Source organism: Oryctolagus cuniculus, chromosome 5 (genome assembly GCF_964237555.1).
Source record: "Oryctolagus cuniculus chromosome 5, mOryCun1.1, whole genome shotgun sequence".
Lineage (NCBI taxonomy): Eukaryota > Metazoa > Chordata > Mammalia > Lagomorpha > Leporidae > Oryctolagus > Oryctolagus cuniculus.
In genome coordinates, this window is record NC_091436.1 from 115,234,382 (window position 1) to 115,254,909 (window position 20,528).

General features: G+C 37.7%; 1 protein-coding gene across 1 annotated transcript; it reads left to right on the forward strand.

Moving 5' to 3' along the window:
- Positions 1-1,347: 1,347 nt before the first annotated feature.
- On the forward strand, positions 1,348-1,755 carry LOC100356977 (small ribosomal subunit protein uS8-like). Its single transcript, XM_070074516.1, has one exon. The coding sequence runs from the start codon at positions 1,348-1,350 to the stop codon at positions 1,753-1,755; it is 408 nt and encodes a 135-aa protein (XP_069930617.1).
- The last annotated feature ends 18,773 nt before the right edge of the window (positions 1,756-20,528 follow it).

Below are 20,528 nucleotides of genomic sequence, written 5' to 3' on the forward strand. Positions count from 1 at the left end.
AAATCATTACTTAGTATATACTAAGTTGATCTTCTATATATAAAGATAATTGAAAATGAATCTTGATGAAGAATGGAATGGGAGAGGGAGTAGGAGATGGGATGGTTTGTGGCTGGGAAGGAGGTTATGGGGGAGAAATCGCTATAATCCAAAAGTTGTATTTTCAGAATTTATATTTATTAAATAAAAATTTTCTTTAAAAAGCTACTCTCTTAGCAATTATCAATTATGCAACATCTTGTTATAGATTATATTTACCATTATGTACAATGGATCTCAGTAGATTATTCACCTTGCCTAACTGAAATTTTTCATGCTTTGAGCAACATCTCCCCAATCCCCCAACCTCAATCTGAGGTAACTACCAGTCTGTTTCTATGAATTAGACTTGTTTAGATTCTACATATAAATAAGTTTACACAGCACATATTTTTCTTAGCCTGGCTTATATCATTTAACAAAATCGTCTCCAGTTTAATCTGTGTTGTTGCTAGTGATGAGATTTATTGCCTTTTCAAAATTAGGAGTATTTCATTGTGCATATTTATACTTTTTTGGTTTTTTTATTTTAGTTTAGTAGTACTTTTATTTTGAAAAATATTATTAATAGCTATCATTTTATGGGCTACACTGTGGGATTTTAACACCTGTATACCATATGTGCTGATTAAATCAGGGTAATCAATATTTCCACCTTCTTTGACAATATGTTATAATTGGAAACTTGGGGCTTCTATATTCTATTTGTTCATACAATACTACTAGATTATTGTGAACTATAGTCTATTCACTATGATTTGTAACACTAGGAATTTATCCTTTTGTCTAACTCAAATTTGGTACTCATTATCCAAACTTTATCTTCTCTACCTCTCTAGGATTCAACATTTTCTGTTCTGGTTGAGGTTTTCTACAGCGCCTACATAGGAGCAAGAATGTGTGGTGTTTTTCTTTCTATGTTGTCTTATTTCACTTAATCTCTCATTCTATCCATTTTTCTGCAAATGACAAGATTTCATTCTTTTTTATGGATGTATGTATTTTCAATATCCATTCATTTGATAATTGATGCATTGGTTGATTGCAGGTCTTGGTTATTGCAAATAGCTGAAACAAACATAGTGGGGTAGGTATCTCTTTGATACAATGTGTTCATGTCTCTGTCTATATAACTCATGAATTATATGCTAATTTTGTTTCTGGTTGTTAAAGGTATGTTCACAATGTTTTCTATAGGGGCAATACTAATTTACCTTCCCACAACAATATATAAGAGTTTCCCTTTCGCCCATAACTCCATGCTCTCGCTCCTCCCATCCTCTATTCGCCATCTTTCATGCCACCACGATGGTGTACATGAACATCCTGGCCGATGCCCTCAAGAGCATCAACAATGTCGAGAAGAGAGGCAAACACCAGGTTCTTTATATTAGGCCGTGCTCCAAAGTCATCATCAGGTTTCTGACTATGATGATGAAGCATGGTTACACTGGCGAATATGAAATCATTGATGTTCACAGTGCTGAAAAGATCATTGTGAACCTCACCGGCAGGTTAAACAAGTGTGGAGTGATCAGCCCCAGATTTGACGTGCAGTTGAAAGATCTAGAAAAATGGCAGAATAATCAGCTTCCATCCCACCAGTTTTGTTTCATTGTACTGACAACCTCAGCTGGCATCATCGACCATGAAGAAGCAAAACGAAAACACACAGGAGGGAAAATCCTGGGATTCTTTTTTTTAACTTTTATTTAATAAATATAAATTTCCGAAGTACAACTTTTGGATTGTAGCGGCTGTTTCCACCCATAACCTCCCTCCAACCCACAACCTTCCCATTATATCTCCCTCCCATCCCATTCATATCAAGATTCATTTTCAATTATCTTTATATACAGAAGATAAATTTAGTATATACTAAGTACAGATTTAAACAGTTTGCACCCACACAGAAACACAAAGAGTAAAGTACTGTCTGAGTACCAGTTATACCACTAATTCAATAGTACAATATATTAAGGACAAAGATCCTACATGGGGAGTAAGTGCACAGTGACTTCTGCTGTTGATTTAACAATTGAAACTTATTTAAGTCATCAGGAAACACCCGAAGCTCTTGTCATGAGCTGCCAAGGCTATGGAAGCCTCTTGAGTTCACCAATCCTGATCTTATTTTGTCAAGGCCATAGTCAAAGTGGAAGTTTTCTCCTCCCTTCAGAGAAAGGTACCTCTTTCTTTGATGGCCCATTCTTTCCACTGGGATCTCACTCACAGAGATCTTTCATTTAGGGTTTTTTGTTTTTGTTTTTTGTTTTTGTTTTTGTTTTTGTTTTTGTTTGTTTTCCAGAGTGTCTTGGCTTTCCATGCCTGAGAAACTCTCATGGGCTCTTCAGCCAGATCCGAATGTCTTAAGGGCTGATTCTGAAGCCAGAGTGCTGTTGAGAACATCTGCCATTCTATGAGTCTGCTGTGTATCCTGCTTCCCGTGTAGGATCATTCTCTCCTTTTTAATTCAATCAATTATTATTTGCAGACACTAGTCTTGTTTATGCAATCCCTTTGACACTTAACCCTATCATTATGATCAGTTATGAACTGAAACTGATAACTTTGACTAGTGAGATGGCATTAGTACATGCACCTTGATATGATTGAATTGTAATCCCCTGGCTCGTTTCTAATTCTACCATTTGGGGCAAGTTCGATTGAGCATGTCCTAAATTGTACATCTCCTCCCTCTCTTATACCCAATCTCGTATTTAACAGGGATCACTTTTCAGTTAAATTTCAACACCTAAGAATAATTGTCTGTTGATTAAAGAGTTCAACCAGTAGTATTAAGTAGAAAAAAAATATTAAAAGGGATAAAGTAGTAAGTTGTTCCTCAACAGGCAGGACATGGCTGATCAAGTCATTGTTCCTCATAGTGTCCATTTCACTTCAACAGGTTTCCTTTTAGGTGCTCAGTTAATTGTCACTGATCAGGGAGAACATATGATATTTGTCCCTCATTTCACTCAGCATGATGTGTTCCAGATTCCTCCATTTTGTTGCAAATGACTGGATTTCGTTGTTTCTTACTGTGGTATAGTATTCTAAAGAGTACATATCCCATAATTTCTTTATCCAGTCTACCGTTGATGGGCATTTAGGTTGGTTCCAGGTCTTGGCTATTGTGAATTGTGCTGCAATAAACATTAGGGTGCTGACCGCTTTTTTGTTTGCCAATTTAAATTCCTTTGGGTAAATTCCAAGGAGTGGGATGGCTGGGTCGAACGGTAGGGTTATATTCAGGTTTCTGAGGAATCTCCAGACTGACTTCCATAGTGGCTTGACCAGTTTGCATTCCCACCAACAGTGGGTTAGTGTCCCTTTTCCCCCACATCTTCGCCAGCATCTATTGTTGGTAGATTTCTGAATGTGAGCCAATCTAACCAGGGTGAGGTAAAACCTCATTGTGGTTTTGATTTGCATTTCCCTGATTGCTAATGATCCTGAACTTTTTTTCATGTGTCTGTTGGCCATTTGGATTTCCTCTTTTGAAAAATGTCTATCAAGGTTTTGGCCCATCTCTTAAGTGGGTTGGTTGTTTGTTTTTTTTTTGTAGTGGAGTTTCTTGATCTCTTTGTAGATTCTTGTAATTAAACCTTTATCAGTTGCATAGTTTGCAAATATTTTTTCCCATTCCATCAGTTGCCTCTTCACTTTCCTTACTGTTTGTTTTGCAGTACAGAAACTTCTCAATTTGATGTAATCCCAATTGTTAATTTTGGCTTTGACTGCCTGTGCCTCCGATGTTTTTTCCAAGAAGTCTTTGCCTGTGCCTATATCTTCAGGTTTTCTCCGAGGATCTCTAATAATTTGATGGTGTCAGGTCGTAGATTTAAGTCTTTAATCCATGTTGAGTGGATTTTTATGTAAGGTGTATGGTAGGCATCTTGCTTCATGCTTCTGCATGTGGAAATCCAATTTTCCCAGCATTATTTGTTGAATAGACTGTCCTGGCTCCAGGAATTGGTTTTAGATCCTTGATCAAACATAAGTTGGCTATAGTAGTTAGGATTGATTTCTGGTGTTTCTATTCTGTTCCATCGGTCTAACCATCTGTTTCTGTACCAGTACGATGTTGTTTTGATTATAACTGCCCTGTAGTATATCCTGAAATCTTATATTGTGATGCCTCCGGCTTTGTTTTTGTTCTACAAGATTGTTTTAGCTGTTAGAGGTCTCCTGTGCCTTCATATGAATTTCAGCATCATTTTTTCAAGATCTGAGAATGATATCTGGCATTTTGATTAGTATCGTATTCTAAGTCTGATATTCTCTCTTCTACCTCACTGATTCTGTTTTTAAGGCTCTCAGATTTGTCTTTCCCTAACTCTTTCCTGGGACTACAGTATCTCCATTTTTATTAAGTATCTTTTCCTGGACTATCAGTGAGCTCCCTCCCTATTCTGCCATCTTGAAGCTCTTGCTAAAGTACCCCAGGATTCATCTCATTAGGTGCTTTTTCTGCATCTATTCAGCTGATCATATGATTTTTGTTCTTCATTCTGTTGATCTAATTTATTACATTCATTCATTTGCAAATATTGAACTATCTTTGCAGTTCTGGGATAAACCCCATTTGATTGTGATGTAAGATTTTCTTTATACAATGTAGGATTCAGATTGCTATTATTTTGTTGAGAATTTTTGCATCTATGTTATTCAAGGATATGGGTCTATATTTTTTGTTGTCTTTGGCTTGTGTCAGAATAATGTTAACCTCATAAGAATTTGGCAGAGTTTCATATTTTTCAATATTTTGGAATCATTTGAGAAGTATTGGAGTTAACTCCTCTTTAAATGTATTGTAGAATTTAGGCATAGGTGCTGGCATTGTGGCATAACAGGTTACGAGGCCTCCTGCAATGTCAGCATCTCATATGGGTGCCATCTGAGTCCTGGCATTTCCACTTCTGATCTGGTTACCTGCTAATGAGCCTGAGAAAGCAGCAGAGTCCAAGTGCTACACTCACATAAAAGACCCAGAAATAGCTCTACCTCCTGGCTTTGACTTGGTCCAGCCCTGGCCATTGCAGCTATCTGGGGAGTGAACCAGAAGAAGGAAGATCTGAAAACAAAACAAAAGAAAAAATTCAATTGTAAAAGTATGAAGTACTCAGATTTTATTTGATGGGAGACTTTTAATCACTCCTTCAATCTAATTATTTGTTGCTGAACTATTTAGATTTTTCTATATCTTCATGATTTAACCTTGATAGGTTTTATGTATCCATGAATTTATTCATTTATTTGAGTTGTTTTTGTTTTTTAGAATACAGCTGCTCACAGTAGTTTCTTATGACACTCTGTATTGCTGTGCTATTAGTTGTAGTTTCCTTTGGCATCTCTAATTTTATTTACTTCTGTTTTTGTCATTTCTTCTTTGTTAGTCTTGCTAAATGTTTGTCTATTTTGCTTATCTTTTAGGGAAATAAAGCCATTCATTTTGCTGATCTTTTGTATTGTTTTTTCCATTTCAATTTCATTTAATTCTTCTCTGATTCTTACTTTTCTTGCCTTCTGCCAATTTTGGGTTTGGATTGTTTTTGCTTTTCTATTTCTTTAGTTGCTCCATTAGATTGTTTATTTGAATTCTTTTTACTTGTAATGTATGTACTTATTCCTATAAAAATCCTCTTACTATTGCTTTGGCTGTATCCCACAAATTTTGGTAAATGTGCTTTTGTTTTCATTTGATTTTTTAAAAAATTATTTCTTTTTTAATTTATTCAATGACCCATTGATCATTCAAGATCATATCTTTTAATTTTGATTAATTTGTAAATTTTCTATTGTTCCTACTCGTTTTTCTCTAGTTTTATTTTTTTCCATTGTGGTATGAGAAAATTTCAGTATGATTTGTATTTTTCGAATTTTTACGGGATCAGCACTATGGTGTAACAGGTTAAGTGTTGCCTGCAGTGCCAGCAACCCATATGGGGCACCAGTTCAAGTCCCAGCTGATCCACTTCCAGTTCCCTACATACACGCCTGGGAAGGCAGCATAGCACGACCCAAGTATTTGAGAACTTGCACCCATTTGCAAGACTTAGAAGAAGGTCCTACTGCTGGCTTTGGCCTGGCTTAGCCCCAGCCATTGCAGCTATTTGGGGAGTGAACCAGCTGATGGAAGAATCTCTTTCTCTCTCTCTCTCTCCCTCTCTCTCACCCTCTCTCTCTCTCTAACTCTGCCTTTCAAGTTAGTAAATCTTTTAAAAAATTTTTCTGAAACTTGATTTGTATCCTAATCTATCCTGGAAAATATTGGAAATGCTAATGAGGAGAATGTGTATTCTGCCCCTCACTATGATTGTATTGAAGTCTATCTCTCTCTTTAGGTATAATAATATTTGCTCTACACATTTATCTGGCCCTATCTTGAGTACATGTTTATTTATTATTTATATTTTTTATATTTCTTCTTGCTGAATTCATCCTCTTATTAACATATAATATCCTTCCTTTTATCTCTGTACATTCTGATATAAAGTCAATTTTATCTGATACATGTATTACTACTCCCTCTCATTTTTGATTTCCATTTGATTTGTATGTCTTTCCCAACCCTTCACTTTCAGCCTACATATACTTACCTATGAAGTTAACTTCTTGCAGGTGACATACATTTAGATCTTGGTGTTTTTTTTTAATCAATTTTGACCAAACTGTATCTTTTTTTTTTTTTTTTTGACAGGCAGAGTGGACAGTGAGAGAGAGAGACAGAGAGAGAAAGGTCTTCCTTTGCCGTTGGTTCACCCTCCAATGGCTGCCGCTGCAGCCAGCGCACCGCGCTGATCCAAAGCCAGGAGCCAGGATCCAGGTGCTTTTCCTGGTCTCCCATGGGGTGCAGGGCCCAAGCACCTGGGCCATCCTCCACTGCACTCCCTGGCCACAGCAGAGAGCTGGCCTGGAAGAGGGGCAACCGGGACAGAATCCGGCGCCCCAACCGGGACTAGAACCCGGTGTGCCGGCGCCGCAAGGTGGAGGATTAGCCTATTGAGTCACGGCGCTGGCCTCAAACTGTATCTTTTGATTGGGAGATTTCATCCCTTTACGATCATGAGCAATACTGATATATAAGAACTAACATCTGTTATTTTGTTGGTTTCTTAGTGATTGTTTTATCTATGCTCACAATAACCCATTTATTGAGCAATCAGTTAATTATTTTAGCTGCTTTTTTCTGTCAATAAAAATTCTAGAATAAAGGTTCATGATAAGACATTAAGAAACTTTCTGTCTATAGGATGCACTTTTCTTTATGTTGAGCTTCTGAGGAATACAGGAGGGTTTTACATGTTATAATATATGTTCCACATATATATATATATATATTATATGTCTATCTTCTATACAGCGTACATGTATTCCTCTCTGTATATAATCTCAAACAATCCTGCAACAGTCAGTAAAGAAAAAGATTATAGCAATTATCCCTACATTAGTGGTTATTGATGAACAACTGAGGTTCAATTAATCACATAAGGTTATAGAGCCCATGGCAGAGCCCTTGACACTAAGTTTGTTGAACATTTCCCTACCTCTACCCTATCTCTCTATCTAAGTGTTCACCTGGTTCTCTTGTAAAAGGTTGACCTTAGTCCATAATATGGATAATCTTTCCAAATCCTTTGCCAACCCAGTGATTATCAAGGTGGAAAAAGTCAGGAAAGGGAATATGAAGCAGGTGTGAAGATGTAGGGAAGGATCATGGAGTTTTTCAATGATGAGTTGTGCATTATAAAAACACTGAAGTGGAACTCCATTATTCTGCAGAAGTTTATCAAGTAATGCAGATCTCATTTCTAATTATACATTGCAGAGATAATTGAGAAAAATTAAAAATTCAACAGATCTGTGAAATGGAAAAGAGGCTCTTTCGATGACTCCCCAACTGCCAGTCATTCAGAATATTGGGCCCAGGTCCAGGCTTTTAACAGTTTTCTCAAAGCCTTCTAACCTCTGATTATAATTAAACAGGGACTTTGGTTTCTTCTTTCTTTTTTTTAAAAAAATTTGTAATAGAAATTTCAACATCTTTTCAACTCTTTTATTTTCTGACATAGAATAATATGTTATGGTGGATCTTGATATGCAGATTATGACATTGTGGAGAAGATATTTGGTCTAGATCACCAAGCACAGAGGGAAACATCTAAGAGAGCAAGAAAATGCATCCATTTGGGTCTGGAAATAAAGAGAGAAAGGGCCCTGACAAAAATCAAATTGTATCCTACTTAATCTCTGCTCTGGTTCAAGGGTGTCCCAAAGAAGTTGTGTTGCCAATTCATTACCTAGATGTGGATTGGAGAGAAGCAAAAAGGGTAGCAAAAGACTGTAACAGAGAAAATGTTAACAGGAAAATAAAGTAATTGAGGAGGGGAGTTATGTATATGGGTAAGAACAATGTTGTCTTTGCACATTGAGATTCCGATTTCATATATTTAAACAATTAACAATAGGGAATGCAAATGTGCTACTTTAGAGCTAGTAAAACATTTTAATTACTGCTTTATTTCACAAGAGCACTTGAAATTAAGAAATAAGTATTTTTCTCATTCTATTAGCTCACTTCTAGCAGTATTATATTTTGAGAAAAGTCAGTTCTATTCACCCACTTTTACTACAAAAAATGTTGAAATAGAAACTATTCCAGGCAATGTGCTAAATTCTAGGGATACTTAGATTAATCAAACCTGATCCTAATCTTTAAAATTCAACCCAGTGAACGCAGGGAAGCAAACTTGCAAAGAAATCATTATAAGGAGCCTTGATAAGTGTTGCTTCAGACATGCAGAGAGTTTAGGGCAGAAAGAAGTGACTGGTAAATCTGTCCTGGTGGAATTAAGGGGGAAGATAACAGAAAGGAAATGATATTTCAGTTGGGTCTTAAAGAATAGGTACTTATAGGCCATATATCACAGACAGAAATTGTTAACTAAGAAAATGTAGTACATAGCATATTTGAAAAGCTATTAGGAAGCAGATCATTTTGGACCTTGACTGACAAGGGACATATGAAAAAGTACAGACTTTACTCTAAAAATGAAGAGAAATATGAGTTAATTGTTTTTGCTCTACCAATAATTCTTATAACAAGCCCAGGATATGGTCAAAATAGCTTGTTTTGGTATATAAATAGGTTAGCAGGGTAAAGGATAGCTTTATGAGGGTGATATTTATGGCTGGAAGATGAGTCAGTAATCTATTGTAGTAGTCAAGGCAAAAGATGAGGTAAACTTGCCTTTGAGAAAGGGTTCTTAGAATTATATGCAAGAGATATTAATGAGTTGTTACTTAGAAAATTTCAAATTGCAAGTGGGAGGAGAGGAATAGGGGTTGCCTAGGGTAAGTTTCAGGTGTCTTGTAGGAATAATTAAATGGAAACATTAGTTTATGGAAGAAATTTAAGGCAAAGATGAGCTCAGTTTGGAACCTATTAAGTTTGAATTTCTGGTGGGTTATAGAGAGGAAGATTTCTAACGAGAAACTCACCTTTGCTTGAGTGTAGATTTAGATACCATAAACAGACTCATATAGTCAATGTTAAAAAGCCATGAAAGTGAATGAGATTGCACACTGTCACTCAGAACTGCAGTGTGATTCAGAGTAACATATCTGAATAGACTAAATGTGTTTGTAAATGTTTTTTGCAAAGGTTTTTATTTTAGAAACTCATGGGCTCTACTGCAAGGGTTTTTAAAAATAATTTCTTTCATAAAACATAAAAATTCCAAGGGACTTTCATACTTGTGGTGTATGACAGACATCACTGTATAATAGAATGATTATCAGCTTTGGATTCAAAACAAAGTCATATTGAAATTCCTTACTAACCATGTGATATTGGTCAACTTGGTCATCTTCTTACAGGCTTGGTTAACCCAAATATCACAATAGAAATTAAAATAATAAACTTACAGAGATGCTTTTAGGGCAAATAAGATCATGTGTGAGAACGTAATAGAACCACACAGAAGCTTCTTTACTTGCAAAAAATCCATTTGCAAAAGGTTGATCTTAAATGAATGTGTTTCAAATTTCAAAGGGATTTGAAAGCTTTAGCATTTGTTACCTAGATGGAGTTCCCCTAAAATTTCCCATAACCAAATATGATCTCCACTAACTGATACCTGTTTTATAAGAAATCTTTTTCAAAACATAACTTTTTCATATATATAAAATATGTGAGCAGCAGGCGTTGTGGTATATACCAAGTTAAGTTTCCATTTGGAACGCTCACTTCCCGTATCTAAGCACCTGTGTTTGAGTCGTGTTTCTGCTTCAGATCCAACTTCCTGCTAATGTACAACTTGATAGGCTGCAGATAATGGCTTAAGTACTTGGGTCCCTGCCATCCACATGGGAGACCCAGATGAAGTTCCTGCCTTCAGACTGGCCCAGCCTTGGCTATTGCGGGCATTTGGGGACTGAACTAAGGGATAGATGATCTCTCTCTCTGTCTTTCTCCATCTCTCTCTCTCTTTCTCTCCTTCTTTTTTTTTAATTTTTATTTATTTATTTATTTTGACAGAGTTAGACAGTGAGAGAGAGACAGAGAGAAAGGTCTTCCTTTTCCGTTGGTTCACCCCCTAAATGGCCGCTACGGCCACCGCACTGCCGCCAGCACGTTGCGATCTGAAGCCAGGAGCCAGGTGCTTTCTCCCGGTCTCCCAAGAGGGTTCAGGGCCCAAGCACTTGGCCCATCCTCCACTGCCTTCCTGGGCCACAGCAGAGAGCTGGACTGGAAGAGGAGCAAGCGGGATAGAATCCGGTGCCCCAACCGGGACAAGAACCCGGGGTGCCGGTGCTGCAGGAGGAGGATTAGCCAAGTAAGCCTAGGCAGCGCCGGCCGGTCTCTCTCTCTTTCTCATGTCTCTGTTTTTCTCTCTCTCTCTTGCATTTTCTCAAATAAAGTAAAATAAATAAATAAATGTTTTAAAATGTGTGAATATGATCAGCTGTTTCTAAGTGATCTCTCCTATAGTAAAAGGACATTTCTTATTACATTGTATGTGCATTTACTGCCACATTAGTGGCTTTAATGTATAAGTTTGAAGGTGTTTTCAGAATGTGAAATCAACTAGCTTGGGGGAATCATCCCAAATTTCAGAAACAAGCACACTTTTAATGCTTAAAACCTCTTTTAGTTACAAATGCATAGTCTCACTTCAGAAGTCCTAGCCAGAGATTTTCACATTGTTTGCAGTTCAGAATCACCTGGAAAGTAAAGATTATTTTAAAAAATTAAATTACTTTCTGTGTCTCATTCTAAGAAACTATGATTTTATTGTTATGGAATAAGATGGAGTTGTTTGAGAAAGGACTATTAGAATCATGCACTTAAAAACTGATTTTTTCAGTCATTTTCATTCCTCTTTCACACATTACTTTCAATAGCACACACATAGGACAGGGTCTTCAGGTACTTATGATTTGTGATATGTCATTTGGATTCATTCTTCTTGAAAAATGAATCATCCCATATACTTCAGCAATAGTCACCCATTTCCACACCACTTTTAATTTACAAAAGTTGTTCTGTACTTTCTATCCCAAAATGACTTTTCTTTTTGGCATTTATGTTATACTTATTTAGGCATGAGAGGGTAAATTATGATCATAAATTACCTCAAAACTAACACAAGGGTAACAGATGTCCTATTGATGACTAAGAAGCACAATGAACAAAATGACATCACATTATTACTATGCCCACCTATTGATGGTGGGCACTTTTAATTGCAGTACAATTTTGTTAGCATAGTAAGATCCCATGAATTGAAAAATTTTAAGTTCAAAAGCTCTCATACCATGCTCACTTCCACAGCACATATACTAAAAGCTCTCTACTTGATAATCAATATGCATTCAAATAGAATCATTTCCTCTCTCAGTTGTTCCCTTATTCTGTCCCTGCCTTTTCTATCATTCACCTTTGGATAATAATCACATTAGCTACATCTTCTCTAATCTTCAATTCTAATCTCTTGGGGGCTATTAATACACAGCAATCATATTTCTTCCCAGTAGAATAGAAGAGTTTTTCCTTGTGAGTGGGGATCCTCAGGGTATTCACATCACATTTACTCAAAGACTGTGATAGCAACCAATTCAGAAATGATGATGTAAATCAGAGTAGAATGAGGCAAATGAAGTAAAACACTGGATCAGCTGGATGTGTACGTACGGATAGGGGCAAAGATGATGGGTCCAGATAAAGACAGGGCTCCTTGTTTCTCATAAGAGGCAAACACCTTTTGATAGGTTAATGCAGGATGGTGTGTTGTGGGTCCTTCTCTCCACACCATCAGGAATTAACCACACCTAACTGGAAAGGCTATTTTTTGAGCAGCTATTCTATTGAGCACCTTGAGAGAGAGAAAGACAGCATTTCCATTATCACAAACAAAAGGGAGAATGGAGACTAATGACTTTCTAAAGTGTTTAAAGATCCAAGGCAAAAAAGAAGGAATCTCCTTTACGCAGTATAGAGGAACATAAATTACATAGCTGAACTGATTTAAAACAATGTGATCAAGAAGAGAGAGTGTGGGATTTGTAATCAAGGAGAACTAAATTTGCCTTCTAGCCTTCACCTTAGTTTTTGGTGTATTCCTTTCAGTGGGGGTCACTTAGTCCTTCTGTGACATAGTTAATAGGTGAAACAATAATAAATGATTCAGTATAATTCTAACAGTTACTTGTGTGGAGGGCATCAGCAAGCCCAAACTATATCCCTATTTCTTAGTTTAGCATCTGACAGCTAACTGTTAAGAAAGCATAGATGTGGGCATCTGAACAAGAAAAGGCAATAGTTCAAGCACAGGGCAGGCTACATTCATATCAGATCCTGCCATATTTCTGTCGCTCAAAAGTAATGGAACTGTACCTTTAAAATGTCTGATTCGAACATAAATTTTTTTTCTCATCAAATAGCTCTCATAATTTGTAGGCTAGAATAACCACATTCAGATTACTTTATAGCTACCAATAATGTACTAGTTCATTTAACCAAAGAGTCTCTCTAGATAATTTTTCAAAAAAGTCCTAATTTGAGTTTAAGATATTGTGAGGAGTCAGATGGGTTAATAGGCAGTCAAGGTGGTCCCAGTGGAAATTGAGGGTGCAGAGTGCCTGTCTACTTACTCCTTGAAAGCTTCCAATCTTATCCTGAGAATAGCAAGCGAATGATGATTCCTTCTGAGTTCCTAGTTTACTATAAAGCAAGTTAGGTATCCCACCCTGCTCATGGCTGTTTTATGAGCAAGCCAGACAAAAAGATTGCAGATCAGGTCTTTTGATGGGTTTTTGTCCCTGCCTTGTAACTGAATGTCATTTTTTTTCCTTCCCCAAAATTGTGCTTAAAAAGCCTAGTACCACCAGCCCTTCAAGTTTTGCCTCTCTTGGGGCCCCATCTCCATGCCACTCTGGTTGGAGGACTTTGGCTCTAATAAATCTTGCTTTTAAATCTCTGCTTGTCAGCTTGGAAATTCCTTCACATGAGACAAAGAACTGAGGTAATAATATTTTCTCTGCCTCCATTTTATTCATAACATTTTGGTGCCATGACTCAGATAGTAACTCAACGTGATGCAGGTCCCACTGGAGTTCAAACCCAGCCAGCTTCGGATCATCCTATCAGCATGCAGACACTCAACTTCTTTCAGAGAGTTTTACTCTCCTTCGTAGTGACTCTCTCATTTCCTCAAAAACACCAGGTCCCTGTCAGCCAGTTAAAATCAATTAGCATGGCTGCAAGTCTCAAGACTCAGGGGTCAGACATGCTGATTAGGCCAGAGCAATCCCCTAGAACTAACACCCTATTCTAACCCTTCTCTTCTCTGTTGTGGATAGGCCTTTCACGTGGGGCTGGGAAAAGGTCTTGAGACAATTGACAGATCCTGGCTGGGGCAATACTTAAGTGCTTCCAGAAGGTCTCTTGACTGGACACCAGACCCTGACAGCTGGATTGGTTTTGAGGTGGGGGATACACTTTCCGGCAGGGAGCAAGTCTCTTGCCCTTTGGAGTCCTCACAAGATGTAAAGCCAGAGGCTGCACTCTTCATATTTCTCATCTCAGCTCTGGGAAGATTAGTCTGGTCCAATTCAGCTTCCTTTTGTGAGGATCGGCCCAACTGCCCATTAGGGTGTTGGCTGAAAGCTGCATTCTGTTCTTCCTTCCTCAAGGATTAATTTGTTGGAGAGATTGGGTGCAGCTAGAAGCGAGACCGTGGGCTCCAGGCTCCATACCTCAATGAGTTTTCCCTTTACCCTAGATCCCAACAAGACTTCCATCTCAGCTCCTCTAAATGCTTTCCATATCTCACAGATCGCCTCAATTCCTACAAACTTGATTTCCTGGTCCCATTAGTGGGCATTTCTAGATATTTCATGAGGCTTGCCAGTGAGGCTGAGAGTCTGTGGGCCCCTACAGACATAGGTAGAATGTCCTTCACAAGCAGGCTGCCAGCTGTGGCTGCAAAGCCTGTCTCCAGACCAACTCTATCTCCCCCACTAATAGCTTTTGTGCTGCAGGCGTGACCTTGCCACTTTAACTCACACCTTCAGGGTGGGTGCAATCTTTCAAGCAGAGCTGGCAGGGGAAGGGGATGAGCACCCAGGGAGAGTTGGACTGGCTCCTAGAGACCCAGGCTACCTTGTGTGTCCTTGTGGTTTTAAACCATGCCTTCAAGTTAGTTGCAATCTTCTCACCAGAGCTAGCAGAGGAAGGGGCTGAGCCCCTAAGGAGACAGTCTCCAGGAGACCTCCACAATCTCTCTGAGCCCCAAGCCAATCAACATACATATGTGAAAACTCCATCCAATGGGCACTCCCACAGAATGACCCAGTTAAAAAAATAGTAATGCCTTGAAAACCCAGGACACGTCCTCAAAACCAGTGTCCCATTCGGGCACTCTGCCTGGTCTCCTCTCTGACCAGACACTTTCTCTATCACTTGACAATCGAATAAAAGTTTCTGCCTCTTTGCAAGTTTTTTCTAGGCTTTTTATTTTTATAATAAGCTGAGGAAAAGAACCCATGAGACTTGCTGCAGCAACCGCACTCCGAGTCTCTGTAACTGATAACATTTCATTCATTAGCTCTGGGTTAATTCATCTCACAGCCAGGCATCGTTTTGATCTTGATACCCATTAAGTCACCACATAGCCTGAACTTGTGTAGATAAATCTCAGCATGTCTCCGATATCCCCTATCTTCCTTCTCAAGTCTCCTTTTTTGGGTCACTTCTCTCTGATATTTCAGAGGAGGTTTACTGGGGAGAACTTTATTCCCTCACTCTGCTTCTTTGTGACTTCATTTGCCTAGTCACCAACCTATGCAGTAACCAGAGCACTACCTACCTTAAAAACACCATGAAGGCTCATTGTCAAAATCAGACTTTTTAAACAAGACTCAAGTTTAAGAGGCATAAAACAATTATTTTTCTTTATGTAGGGGAACAAACCAACAGCATATATTTGACCAGGCAGAGGCCAAGTCTAGGACATCACTAATAAAAGGAATGGATCACTCCCTGCATAGGCTATTCTGACAAATATATACTGGAGGTTGCAGGCATGAAAGGCTGAGTGACTGTGGGTAATATGTGCTAACCCCACTTTCACCTTCCTCACTTCCCTGTGGGCTTCAGTGCATATCTGGATGCCACAGGCAGCGAGAGAGTTTTGAGAGACATCTCAAACTCTGGAGACATAAGACCTGGGGGATGCTTCAGTTTTATACTCTCATTACAGTAGGCATTCCCTAAGGATGCGTCCTTGACTTTGGGACTCCTTTGACTCCTGAGCTTAAAGAAAAATGTCTCATCTTTTTCTACACCACCACCTGGCCTGGTTACAAGCTAGAGGATGGAGAAGTTAGCAAAAGTGAGTTGTGAAAAATTCCAGCCCCTGTACTCTGACTCTCTGTCTTGGAACTCTAATTGGCCTCTTGCCTCTCTTTCCCTGTATGGGCTCCAATATGGATTAAATTCTTATCCAGAGTATCACCAGGTCCTTGGGTCTATTTAGTGAGTCACCAGGGTCCTTCTGCTATCATGTTTGACTATTATTGAGGCCTCTAAAACGCTGTGGAAGAGAGTTTTTATCAGGTGACTATTGGCTGCATTGTTGTAATTGTGCCCAGAGGTTTCTAGGCAAGAATACAGACTCAGTAATCTCAGATACTATTGAATATATATGGATTAATTCATATGAAGTCTTGAACTTCTAGAGATAGCTCTTGACCTGACTCCTCTTCACTGAGCCTGGTCTGACAGCCCCATGATTAGACACTCTCAGTGTTTGGTTTGGGGATATAAGATTACTGCCTCTTTGTAGAGCCTCCTGTTTTTCTCTCTACCCTGCCTCTTCACAGGTTCTTATAGGAGCCGCCTTGTAGGCTGTTACCCCTTATTCTGTCACCTATATGATTCTCCTCCTTAGCAATCTCTCTGGAACGGTATCCATCTGCTCTAATGGATGCCCTCTGCCATTAAGCCTAACATAATGGTGAACAATTTCCAGTACACTTCTTGTCCATGGCACATCAGCCGTTAGCCCACAGTCACCCATGGGATCCGTCTGCCAATAACCTGATTTTTTTTTTTTCAGAGGCAGTCCCAAGTAGCTGATTGTTGAATAGATATCACGGGCCTAAGGTTTCTTTTTTTTTTTTGGGGGGGGGGTGGGGGGTCAAAAGAAAACTAGACTCAAATTCAATTAAGATATAAAAAAAGTAAGTAACATTTTGGTAAGTAACAATCTCATACATGAGAATTTGGTCCAACTGTGACTGGACATTTGGTTTAAAGGAATTTCTATAGAATACTATACAGCAGTTGGCCAGCGCCGCGGCTCACTAGGCTAATCCTCCGCCTTGCGGTGCTGGCACACTGGGTTCTAGTCCCAGTTGGGCACCGGATTCTGTCCCAGTTGCCCCTTTTCCAGGCCAGCTCTCTGCTGTGGCCAGGGAGTGCAGTGGAGGATGGCCCAAGTGCTTGGGCCCTGCACCCCATGGGAGATCAGGATAAGTACCTGGCTCTTGCCATCAGATCAGTGCAGTGTGCCAGCCACGGTGCGCTGGCCGCGGCACGCCGGCCGCGGCGGCCATTGGAGGGTGAACCAACGGCAAAAGGAAGACCTTTCTCTCTGTCTCTCTCTCTCTCTCTCTCTCACTATCCACTCTGCCTGTCAAAAAATAAAAAAAAATTAAAAAATAATTAAAAAAGAATACTATACAGCAGTAAAAAAATGAAATCCAGTCATTTACAACACAATGGAGGAATCTAGAAAACATCATGCAGAGTAAAATAAGCCAATCCCAAAGGGACAAATATCATATGTTTTCCCTGATCGATGACAACTAACTGAGCACCTAAAAGGAAACCTGGAGAAATGAAACTGACACAGTGAGAAGCAATGACTCCATCAGCCCTTGTCCTGAATGTTGAGGAAAAACTTACTATTTTATTTCTTTTAGTACTTTCTTGTTCTACTTAATACCATTGGTTGAACTCTGTAATTAACACACAATTGTTCCTAGGTGTTTAAATTTAACTGAAAAGTGATCCCTGTTAAATATAAGAGTGGGAATAAGAGAGGGAGGAGATGTAGTTTGGCACATGCTCACTCTGACTTACTCCTAATGGTAGAACTAGAATCATGCCAGGGGATTCCAATTCAATCATATCAAGGTGGCAAGTACCAATGCCATCTCACTAGTCAAAGTTATCAGTTTCAGTTCATAACTGATCATAATGATAGGGTTAAGTGTCAAAGGGATTACATAAATAAGACCAGTGTCTGCAAATAATAATTGATTGAATTAAAAAGGAGAGAATGACCCTACATGGGAAGCAGGATACACAGCAGACCCATAGAATGTCAGATGTCCTAAACAGCACTCTGGGCTCAGAATCAGCCCTTAAGGCATTCGGATCTGGCTAAAAAGCCCATGAGAGTTTCTAGGCATGGAAAGCCAAGACACTCTGGAAAAAAAAAAAAAAAGACCTAAATGACTCCAAAGGGAGTCACTGTGCACCTGCTCCCCTTGTGGGACCTCTGTCCTTAATATGTTGTACTATGTGAATTAATGGTAAAACTACTACTCAAATAGTACTCCATACTTTGTTTGTCTGTGTGGGTGCAGTCTATTGAAATCTTTATGTAGTATATACTATGTTGATATTCTGTGTATATATATATATATATATAGTTGAATATGAATCGTGATGAAGAATGGGATGGGAGAGGGTATGGGAAATGGGATGGTTGCAGGTGGGAGGGAGGTTATTGGGGGAAAAGCCGCTATAATTCAAAAGTTGTACTTTGGAAAATTATATTTATTAAAGTTAAAAAAAAGTAAATGAAATGTTTAAAAAAAAAAGAATTTCTCTCTTAAATCTTGGAAGATCACTGCCTTTCAAAATATTGCTTTGTAACTTGCCAAACCTGTTTTGACACTTGGTTTAATGGGCTTCTGAAATAATAATTGGTAATCTACTTTTTATAGACCCCCCTATGGTGGATTTTGCAATCTCTGGTTTAATGTCACTGATTTATAGCTACAGTTTTATAAACCAGTAGAATTCAATATAAATGTAATTTTGACCTTGATTTGGATAGAATTATGATATAATATCAGCATCTTTAGTCATCTAGGTATAATTGATAAATATAAATTGGGTAAAGGTATATGAGATAAATGTGTCTAAATGTAAACTTTGGTACTCTTTGCACTTTATATTCTGTGGAAAAACTATTTGGTTTTGTTAACAAATATTTTTCATAAACTGTCTACAAAAATAGTTCTACAACACTTGAAAACAACTAAGGTTGAAATTCTATGTGTTATTTAAAAAATGTTGTCTTAATTTGGAGATTTCTAAAGGGTTATTTCAAAATGTAAATCAAGGAAATCAGAAAATGGAAAAAGACTGAAGTTAAATGTGTTCTTGATAAGGAAGGTTAAAAAGGAAAGAGATCTTTTTGAATAAAGAGAGGACATGGTTTGTATCCTAAAGGCTAGTTTACTCTAGACTGGAATGGAAAACTCAGAAAGGTTTAAGTAAGTTGCAGGTATGATGAAGTCACAGAAGGTTATAAAAGAAATAAATTTTTGGTTACAGAAGTTATTACATAGAATTATGTTAGTAAATATTTTGAAATAGTCTTAAAAGATCTGTTTAAAAACAGCAGCATTTCCTTTTAATAGTTTTTGTTTAATTGATGACTCTGTCATTTTTCTAGTCAGCTCCAGTATGCTATTTTCTCTTCCCTAGTTCTGCCTCTGTTAAAATTGTTCCAAGTTATAGGATGATCCCATGTACTAACTCTTATATTTAAGATTCTATTTCTGAATTTGGGGACAACCAAAGAGACCCAAATTTTGTGTTCTGTTGAAGTAATCTGTTGTGTTCTCCTAATGTCTCTGATTGTTTAAAACATCTGCGTTTTAAAAGAGTTATGGTTTGTATAAATATATACTTATTCTGCAGCATTTGAGTGATTGCTTTGTAACAATGATCAAATCTTGTCTATATTATGTCATAATGTTAATGGATCCAATTTCTATCAGATATTAAGCCTTCTTGGCATCTTTGACAGGCATCCAAAAAAAAATCAAAGTTCTAAATTCTTTGGATTTTGATATTTCCAGTTGAACCCCTGGAAATGTCAAATGATATATGTCTCATCTTACAGAGACACCAACTTGAAAGGTGTTTGGGTTATATTATATCAGGCTATTTGGATTATATTAAAGGTATTGTCAAGATGTAAAGTGCTAAATTTTAAGTTATGATAATGTAAAATGTTATTCATTCAAATGTCCAAAATTTACAAAAATCTAATGATCTTGTTTTGTTGTTATGAAACATAATGGTTATCTTAATGAGATAGGCCCAGAGGCCTAACAGTGTTAAATGTTATAAAATTTCATAGGTGCTTTCAAAAATACTGTGTGGAATAAACAAGTGCCTCTTCTTGTTGGTTAATGAGTTTATAATTTTAAACATGGCTATTTGAAGCCTTTTGTCATCACAGTTTTGTATTCTCCAAACACTACAAATAGATTTACTATTCATGAAGTTAAAACATTGTTGGTTCTATGTTTAAATGTGTCCTCTTTTAGGTTCCAAAGGACCTCTTTTTTCTTGATCTCTACTGTATTCAATATTTTGGGACAATTTTGTAATCAGATAAATCCAATATTGGGCCACAGGTTCCAACTGAGAAAGAGTATGGTTAATTCAGGTTACTAAAAGCAGGAAGTATTTCTAATCAATTGATTATAATAAAAAAGTTAGATTTTAAGAAATTTACTGAAACTGCGTTATTGTTCTATATTGTATGTTATACATGTTTACATATTATATGTCTACATGGGAAAATTTATTTAAGAACTCTGTATTAATTGGCTTATAGATAAAAGATCGCACATAAATGTAAACTGCTGAATTAATCAAAAATACTTTT